The 9,536-nt window shown below is 49.0% G+C and overlaps 1 protein-coding gene across 1 annotated transcript in view; it reads right to left on the bottom strand.

The window, feature by feature from the left end:
• Positions 1-2,267: 2,267 nt before the first annotated feature.
• The window catches only part of scpep1 (serine carboxypeptidase 1), a 20,302-nt gene continuing 13,033 nt past the window's right edge, over positions 2,268-9,536 (bottom strand). The window contains exons 9-13 of the mRNA XM_037791252.1: positions 9,319-9,403; positions 9,046-9,159; positions 8,819-8,956; positions 8,564-8,727; positions 2,268-2,514 (exon numbers count right to left, since the gene is read on the bottom strand). Coding sequence (XP_037647180.1) covers positions 2,452-2,514; positions 8,564-8,727; positions 8,819-8,956; positions 9,046-9,159; positions 9,319-9,403 — 564 coding nt within the window. The 3' untranslated portion in view covers positions 2,268-2,451. The remainder of the gene's footprint in view (positions 2,515-8,563; positions 8,728-8,818; positions 8,957-9,045; positions 9,160-9,318; positions 9,404-9,536) is intronic.

Below are 9,536 nucleotides of genomic sequence, written 5' to 3'. Positions count from 1 at the left end.
TATATTGGTGTCTTATTGCCGTGATGCATCAGGTGTCTGTCAGACCTACCACCCACAGCTAGTGCTTGGAATACTTGGTGTGTTTCTAGCTACACTTGATGGCCTCATCGCTCTAGTGATGGTGAGGTCTGTTGGTCCACCACTTTATTCCTGACTGAAATAACTACTAAAGTCGGCAGGTCATGACTCCCAATGACACATGTTCATTAGTGGAGATTATCTATGTGTCAGTATTATAAACGTGTGTTTGCCACAGAGATTATTTTCTGCAATAATCCAATACCCAATGGAACAATCGCATTTGCTGTTAGTGGAGGGAACCAGGGAGATGATCACTTCCTGTTAGTGGAGGGAACCAGAGAGATGATCACTTCCTGTTAGTGGAGGGAACCAGGGAGATGATCACTTCCTGTTAGTGGAGGGAACCAGGGAGATGATCACTTCCTGTTAGTGGAGGTGAACCAGGGAGATGATCACTTCCTGTTAGTGGAGGTTAACCAGGTAGATGATCACTTCCTGTTAGTGGAGGTTAACCAGGGAGATGATCACTTCCTGTTAGTGGACTTCTTGGTTGGGCTCAAGGCTTATGGAAAGGAGGATGGGTCACGTGTCATATCTTCGGGGGTACAACACATGCGCAGTAAAATCTGGCCTGCACTCGCTTAAATTGAACTAACACACGACTGTAGCTTCAGTTACATGGTACCCCGTACCTCAAGACCCATGTCCACCCGTGTCCCAACCTCCTTTCCATAGGCCTTGATTGGGCTACAGAAATACGTCATCCCTGGAGCACTCTGTACTTTGGTTTGAAACCAAATACCTGCAGAACTAATGACATTCCCATCAGCCTCAGCTGTACTTTGTGTTTACTGCCGAGAACCGAATGTTAGCATGCTAACATACCAAACATTATACCTGGGGTCTTTCCCATTAGTGCCTTTATACGGCTTGACTCCTCTCCTCGACTCCTCTCCTCGCGTCTTAGTCCCGCCCACGGGAGACGCGAGCGGAGGAGGCAAGGAAACGACTCGAGGAGAGAGGAAACGAGGAAATATGTTTTTAGAGACATGAGACGTCGTTTCCTCTGAAGCGTCACGTGAAGCGACGTCCGTTTCTGATGACAGCAGCAGCTGATCACATCTGGATCAGCTGTCAGTCAGCTCTAACAGCTGTTTATGTCTGAACTGATCTAATACTAATAAAGAAACAGAGTTATCAGAGCAGCAGTGTTTTCTCTCTGTTGAACAAACACCTGCACATGAATAACAGCTGCAGTCTGTATTTCTACTGTGGACTGAGTCCTGCTTAGAGGACCAGGAACCATCTCTACTGGATCAATCTCTTTATATTATTTATTCATTATTAGCGTCTGTATTTATTGATATTCTGACAGTTCTGAATGTTTCAGGGAAAAGTGAAATGGTAACTCATATCAAACCTGACGTTCAGGAATTATCAGCCTCATGTGACTGAATGGAAATGAGGATAAATGATGTTAAAGGTGTAAAAGAGAGACCCTCCTTCTCTCTCTGACTTTAACTGTATCCATAATAAAAGTTAATGGGGGAAATAACAGATGATCAAAAGAAAACTCTTTCTAATAAATGAAGAAAGTTATTTTAAGTCTGTTCGTTGTCAGCTTTTATAAACCCCTCTCAGTGTCAGACTCCTTCAGTGACGGTGTGTGAAGCAGAGATCCTGCAGGTCCTTCTGCTGCTGGAACACTTCACCATTAACATGGTCCGTTTGCTGTTCACACCTACAGTTAACACAAATTATAACTAGATGGTGAATCAGAAGACAACTAAACTATAAAACTGTTAATCTGTGATCTGTCTTCGCTCCGGTATAAAACTGCAGTGATGTTGATGTATCTGATCAGTCTGATCGGCGCAGCGTCCAATCAATATCTGATATCCAATAAGGGGGCGTGTTGGTCGGTGATAAACTTCCGTGGAGGAAACACTGGAGGATACACTGGTGCATCCTCGCTCATAGCTCCTCCAGCAAGCCTCCTCGCTCCTCGCTCCTCGATGCGCATTTTATGAATTGGGACGTCCTTCAAGATGGAGGACTGAGATCGATTTCCGGGTCACAGCCGGAGGATCGAGGAGCGAGGAGACGAGGAGGCGAAAAATGACGAAATGAGAAGTTTTCCAGAGTGAAGTAAAAACAAAACTTCAGTTGGATTTGGAGAACAGCTCTTCTCAGATATGTAGAGAGAATAGTGACAGATTGATACCAGAGAAGAAGACACAGCAGCATTTACAAAACAGAAAAATTTCTTTATTGCAGTTGTGGCTGAAAGCTGAACAGGTTAGCATCGCTATAATCTGAGAGCACGGAGATTCTTCATTTGGTTTAGCAGAGAGTGGACTATAAAAAAAAGGTCATTAGATGATTGTGATTGTCAGAGCCATCCCAGCTGGCGTCAGCATGGGCGCTGGATCAACCTTGCTGGGTGATCATCCTCATCATCTGTAAGGCCATCGGTCCCTGGTCTGAGGGGATCTGGGTCAACACAAACACACCGTCCACTTTTTTTAAATCATTACTGTTGCTAGGTTACCTTCTTTCACACACACACACGCACGCCCCTATTTAAACCATCTATAGTGCATGGTCTAAAGTGCATAGCGTGGGTGAATTAAGGGCGTGTCCTACTCCTCTACTGCTAGTTAATCGACACACAATCTGGGCACAAAGTAAGACGCAAAGGGGTTGTATTTAGTCTCTTAAATAATCATAGGTGTGTTTTGTGTGTTCCCATTCCCTTTCAAAGCCAGGTGTTCCTGCACCGGGCGCATCGCTGTTTAAAAGGACGATTGGTCAGATTGGAGAAGAGAGACGTTTTCTGATGAGGAAACGGATCTGGACATGTGTGAAGTGAAAGTAAGCGAGCAGATGTACGTGATGCTTGGCTGGCGGACCCTCTCCCTCCGTCATCTCCCAATTCTCTGTCCCATCAACAACTCCATCTGAGCACATGCACGCTTAACCTATTGAACCGGTGCAGGTTAAATTCATTAAATGATAAGCACGAGGCTAAATATGATAAACATGTATTGATAAATAATGAAAACCATCACTTGCTGATGCAACCACCGGGGGGCTCGGACCGGCTGAGCGGAATCCTCCGAAGATGCATTACGTACGGGCGTACAGCCGGGCGCACAGCCGGGCGCTGCCAGAGAGGCGGTGTGTAACGCACGGATTCACCAGCCTCAAAACGCAGCCGTTTACAGGGAGAGGGCCCGCAAACTTTGAGCACAGAGGCGTGTGGTCACGCCACTGACCTCTCTGGTCACGGCGGTCACGCCACGGAGCGCTGAGAGCGTGCTGCCTGAGAGTCTTACTTCATAATATTCTGAATGGTCACCTGTCGCCTGAATTTAGTGTTCTCCTGAACATGAATAAAAACGTTGTTCTAGAGCAGACACTGTTTAACTGAGGAGGAGCTGCTGCTGCGTCCCTGTGTGTAACCAGCAGAGTGTACGCGTGTTGTCAACCTGCCTGTAGACACATCATACTTTATGAATAATAGACCCTTTAAATAGGAAAATACTGCACCAGACTTGAGACCAGGTTTCTGTTGGTCAATCACTTTCTGCTGCCTCAAGATAGCATTTACCACCAAAGCGCCTGACCACACCTCATTTAAAGACCAACACGTCCAAGGGTGCACAGATGGGCGCAAATACATCTGCTACTTACACAACGTGGCCGCTGGACCTGAAAATGACAACTACGTCAGTATGAAACCGGCAATTCAATTTATTTTTGTATAGCGTCAAATCACAACAGAAGTTATCTCAAGACGCTTTATAATATAGAGCAGGTCTTAGACCGTACACCATAATTGAATTGATCACTAACTGTTTGGACTTCTGGGAGATGGATGTCCTGCCAGATCTCAGCACAGAGACGTCAATAAAACGATGTAAGGCTCAATTTGCTTGATATGATCAACTTGACAGGATCATCTCATACAACGGACCCCAGTGTGCTTGTGCTCAGTTCCACCAATTTGCTGTGGACTGGGAGTTCGAACACATCACCTCTACACCAAGACATCCCAAGGCCGAAGCAGGGGTCAAAATTGCCAAGAATCTATGCAAGAAAGCACTGTGGAAAGGCAAGGATGGTATTTTAAGGGTCTCGGGCTTGGGTACTGAAAAATGGCTTGCTGGCGCCCCTTAGAAAGTTGGAAGAATCAAGCCCCTTGCTACAGTTTCACCTACATGCACCAGGGGTGGAGGGGCTAGTTACCCTTCTTCACACGCCCTTGTAGCTCATGCTACAGGAACTCCCAAACAAACTACAAGCAGAATAAGGAAAAAACAGCCCGGCGGGATGGAAGATGGACCAACCAGGACAGATAACATGGTAACGACCGGAACGACAACGACGAACGATCAAAGGATCCTCAGAAAATGTGGCTGCGGGTGGTCCAAAGTAACAACCTACCGGGGCCTGCGAATCCACCAGGGGAAGGCAAGATGCGGCGGCAGCATCCAGATGCAAACTTGCACTACGCAAGCAGGTCAGACAAGGAGGAATCATAGCCAGGTTGAGCACCACAGTGCTATTGATCCTACCATTGCAGCTGGTGAGAGAGAGCAACTTCAGCCTTCCCAGCAGGCTTTGTAACAACACCAGCATGGCCCCGAGCAGGAGCATCAGAGCGAGACACGAAGGAGAGAACCCACAATAGAGACTTCTGAGAAACCAGCCCGGAAACCCAAGGTCAAGTGGCCAAAAGCCAGCGATAAGGAGGCATGGAGAAGCTTCGATGAGAGCATACACATCACCCTTCAGAACACACTAAGAGGCAGCACAACATCCAAACTGAACATCTTTGCCCATATCATCTACGAAGAAGGCACGGGTAGATTTGGAGAGATGCCACAGAGGAGGATCGTCCCCAGGCAGACGGGAGAGAGAAATCCTCCAGCTGGTAAAGGAGCGGCGGCTATTGCGGAAAGCATGGAGAAGAGCCGAGAACGAGGAGAAAGAGGGCTTGCAGGACCTGTGGAACCAGATTAGAACCAGACTCAACCACCTGAGGCGAGCTGAGAGGATCAGGAAACGTAGAAGCCGCAAGGAGAAAGCAAGGGCGAGCTTCTTCCGTGACCCTTTCAAGTATGCCCGAGGCTTGCTGGAGGAGAAGAAAACAGGGAAACTGCAGACTACCGAGCAGGAACTGGAGGAATACATCAAAGACCAGCTCAGTGATAGCCAAAAGGAAAACCCCCTCGGATCCCCAGGTCACGTACCCCTCCCACCCGAGCCCTCCTCCCAGTTTGACACCACTCCCCCCAGATGGTCCGAAGTCCAGCAAGTGGTAGAACGAGCGAGCGCTGCATCAGCACCAGGACTAAACGGAGTACCCTATAGGGTATATAAGAGCTGTCCCATGATCCTGAAGCTCTTGTGTAGACTGATGGGAATTGCCTGGAAGAATCAATCCATCCCTCCAGCATGGAGCAGAGCGATCACCACCTTCATCCCGAAAGGAAAAGACTCCCACAACATCAGCCAATTTAGAGGTATTGCGCTGCTGAATGTGGAAGGGAAGATCTTCTTCTCGGTGATGGCAAAGCGCATGACCAGCTACCTTCTGGCAAACAACTACATCGATACCAGCTGTCAGAAGGCAGGCATCCCAGGGTTTCCTGGCTGCGTGGAGCACTCTGCTATGATCTGGGAACAGATCCAGACAGCGAAGCGGAGTAAATCAGACCTCCACGTGGTTTGGCTGGATCTTGCAAACGCTTATGGTTCCGTTCCCCACCAGCTCATCAATTTCGCTCTCAACTTCTTCCACATCCCATCTTGCATCCAGAGCCTAGTAACAAGCTATTTCAACAACTTCCGCGTCTGCTACACAACCCAGGAGATCTCAACGGGTTGGCACCAGCTGGAGAAAGGGATAGCAATGGGTTGTTCCATCTCTCCCATCCTTTTCACGGCAGCGTTTGAGATCATCCTGATTGGGGGCAGACAGATGGTCCGAGGAGTCAGATCCCAAACGGGTCTGCGACTCCAGGCTTTACGGAGCTACATGGATGACGTTACCACCCTCCTCCAGACAGCAGCGTGCACTGCCAGACTCCTGAAAAGGCTTGAGGAGCTCTTATCATGGGCTCGGATGAAGATAAAACCTGCTAAGTCCCGCAGCCTCTTAATCCGGAAAGGAGCCCGGAACGATAACATCACCTTCTCAGTCGATGGCGAGAAGATCCCACTGTTGGCAGAACAACCTGTGCGAAGCCTTGGAAGGCTTTACACAGCCAACCTGTCCGATAAGCACATGGCTGCCTCTGTATTAGCTCAGCTCACGAATGGCCTGAGCAAGATCGACCAAAGTCCCCTGCCAGGGAAATTCAAGGTCTGGTGTTACCAGTTCACCCTATACCAACGTCTGATGTGGCCCCTAAAGTTGTGTGACATCACCTCAACAACTGTTTTGAAGTTGGACGGAAAAGCCAACAATTACATCCGCAAATGGCTGGGCCTTCCTCGATGTCTTACCAACACTACACTGTTTGAGAGAACCACCATGAAGCTCCCACTGAAATCCATCAATCTAGGCTACAAACAGGAGAAGGTGAGACTTGTCTTCGAGCTGAGAGACTCACCTGACCCGTCTGTCCAAAACACCAAGGTCCAAATTCGAACAGGATGCAAGTGGGATGTAACTCAGGCAGTCGACCAGGCCATCAATCGCCTAAAACACCAGGAGATTGTCGGGCAGCTGCAGCAAGGCAGGGCCGGGTTTGGGTGGGGACCAGCACCCAAGATGTGGTCCAAAGCATCGAAGAAGGAAAGGAAAGATCTTGTGATCTCCGAAGTCACAAAGATTGAAGAAGAGGGCTACAAAATCAGAGCTGTCAGCCAACAACAGCAAGGCAGATGGACAACCTGGGAGGCGGTGATAAACCGAACTATCACGTGGGCAGACATGTGGAAGATGCCCCAAGCAAGGCTGAGTTTCCTGATCAGGGCCACATATGACACCCTTCCCAGTCCCCGGAATCTTCACCTCTGGTATGGCACAGAGAAGACCTGCCAACTCTGCAACTCCAAAGACCCCACCTTGCGGCACATTCTCTCTGGATGCAAGGCAGCGCTAGCGCAGGGCCGGTACAGATGGCGCCACGACAGGGTGCTGCGTAAGCTAGCCGAAATCCTGGAGACACGCAGGCTGGAGGTAAACAAGGCCAGCCCAGCAAAATCTCAGCGGCTGATCCAGTTTGTTCGGCAAGGAGGCAAAGGCCAGAGCAGCAGTGCAAGGGGGCGGTCTCTCCTGTGTCTTGGAGGCGAGTGGAATATGAGAGCTGACCTTGACCGGCAGTTAAAGTTCCCGCATGAAATAACACCAACATCCCTTCGGCCAGATATTGTGCTCTGGTCCACCCCTACAAGGACGGTTATCATGGCGGAGCTGACTGTCCCATGGGAAGAGGGGATAGAGGCTGCCTTCGAGAGAAAGAAGGAAAAGTACTCAGAGCTGGCAGCTGAGTGCACTCAAGCAGGATGGAGGGCGGTCACCCGTCCAGTAGAAGTCGGGTGCAGAGGCTATGCTGGAACATCCACCCAGCGGCTACTGAGGTCCCTGGGGATCACAGGCTCCAAGCTTAGAAAGGCGCTCAAAGAACTTGCGGAGGAGGCTGAGCAAGGGAGCTTCTGGCTCTGGCTTCGTAGAAAGGACAAGGCGTGGGGAAAAGGAGGGTCCTAAGGCTGGCTGCAGGGGGCGGCAGGGAGACGTCCCTGTCGCTGCTCCACCACCTTGAGATGTTCCGGGATTAATGGAGCGAAACATCAGTGAAGGGTGGCTCCCGGCTGACGACCCTGCAGCTGGCCCAATGGCACCGTCGGAGGTGTGACAGGCAGAAATGCCCAGCAGGTATAACCACCTGTGCTTCAATCTATGAAATTTGGCAGACGGATGTAACATGTGGAGACACACAAAGAAGCCTCTTGGAGGTAGGCCCAACATTGACGGTTGTGCTGTGTGCCGGGTGTAAGATAGAGCCCATTGTGATGTATATACACAAATACAGCACCGATTCAACAGTTATCGGCTCATTAAATGTGCGTTGTCAGTCTCATAGATGTGAGTCAGTAGGGCCCTGCTACACCTACTACATTGTAAAAGTGAAAACAAAACTTAAAAGAAACACCTTCTAACATGTGAAAGTTAATGAAACATCACCCAAACAAACAGCTTCTTTAGGTTCAGGCAACAAAACCCCTTAGTTAAGTTTAGGGATAAAGTTTTGTTTTGGCTTAAAATATCTACACTTCAGTCAAAGTGAAACCTAAAACTCTAATTAGCGTTAGGGTCTCACTCTCTCATAATTACTACGGTTACTGTCTTGTTTTATTCCTTCTTTCTGTGATCGTCTATGTGAATCGATGATAAAAACCTACTAGTGGGTGCAGCAGGCCCCTACTGGCCCACATCTATGAGGCTGATGACCACTGATTTAATGACCTGATAACAGTCTAACCGGCTGAATACCAGGACTCTACATCCTGTCAGCCAGCGTCTTACCATGTGACCGGCTTTGAGGATCCAATAGAAGGAAAAGTTCTTATACGTCTTGCAGAAAGCTCCAGTAACGCCCGGGGAGGTGGGGTCATCCAGGGGGGTCCACCTCAGCTTGTTAAACCCAGGTAGGCCCTCCCAATTCAGCCTCTTCACCCACAGCTCCTGACCTATGACAGGAAGTAAAGGAGTTAAATATGTGGGTGGGTTTACACCCTTGCTGCTGGAGCTGAACAGAAGGTAGGACACAGATGAAGTTACCCATGGTGTCCACTATGAGATCCAGCTGTCCATTGTAGATGGTGACGTTGACTCCAGCGGTCAGCAGCTGGTCCACTACGTCCACCACAGGCCTCATAAAGTCTCCGGCCATGTAGCTGAAGACGTACTCTGCCTGGCCTGGACACAGACAGGACAGGGACAACCATCGAAAGAGGACGAGGAAAAATTAATTTCTAGGGACAAAGTCCACGGTGGAGATACAGTACCTCCCCAGGTGACATTCTGGGGGATGATGCCCAGCTTCTTCCTGATTGGTCCGTTCATCAGCTCGCTCAGTGATTGGCTGTGGAGGGGTCGAATATGGCGGCGTGTCTGCAGAGCTGGTGGAAATGGAACACAGTGGACAAATGAGCATAAAGCTTTTCACATTTAGACTCATGCAGTGAACCAGGGTTAATTTAGGGTTAATCTTAACCTAACCCTACTCATGCAGGGAACCGTTTCATCACCAAACCCAGTCACTCATCACAGCGTCTTACAGATGAAGTCTTCTCCGGCTACCGTGCTGCGTCTCTCATCCGGCTCCTGGGTGAGGATGTTGTAGAAGTTCACTCCATTGGTGTTCTGACATGAAGAGAAGACCTCATCAAACCACATGATCCCTGCATGCACACTGTACGCAGCACGGAAACCATACGCATGTAATATGGAGAAAATGACTTTTAGAGCAATCTGTCGATATCAAAAACATCATGAA

The sequence above is a fragment of the Sebastes umbrosus genome, chromosome 14 (assembly GCF_015220745.1).
Source record: "Sebastes umbrosus isolate fSebUmb1 chromosome 14, fSebUmb1.pri, whole genome shotgun sequence".
NCBI classification, from domain to species: domain Eukaryota; kingdom Metazoa; phylum Chordata; class Actinopteri; order Perciformes; family Sebastidae; genus Sebastes; species Sebastes umbrosus.
This window is presented reverse-complemented; position numbering and strand designations above follow the sequence as displayed.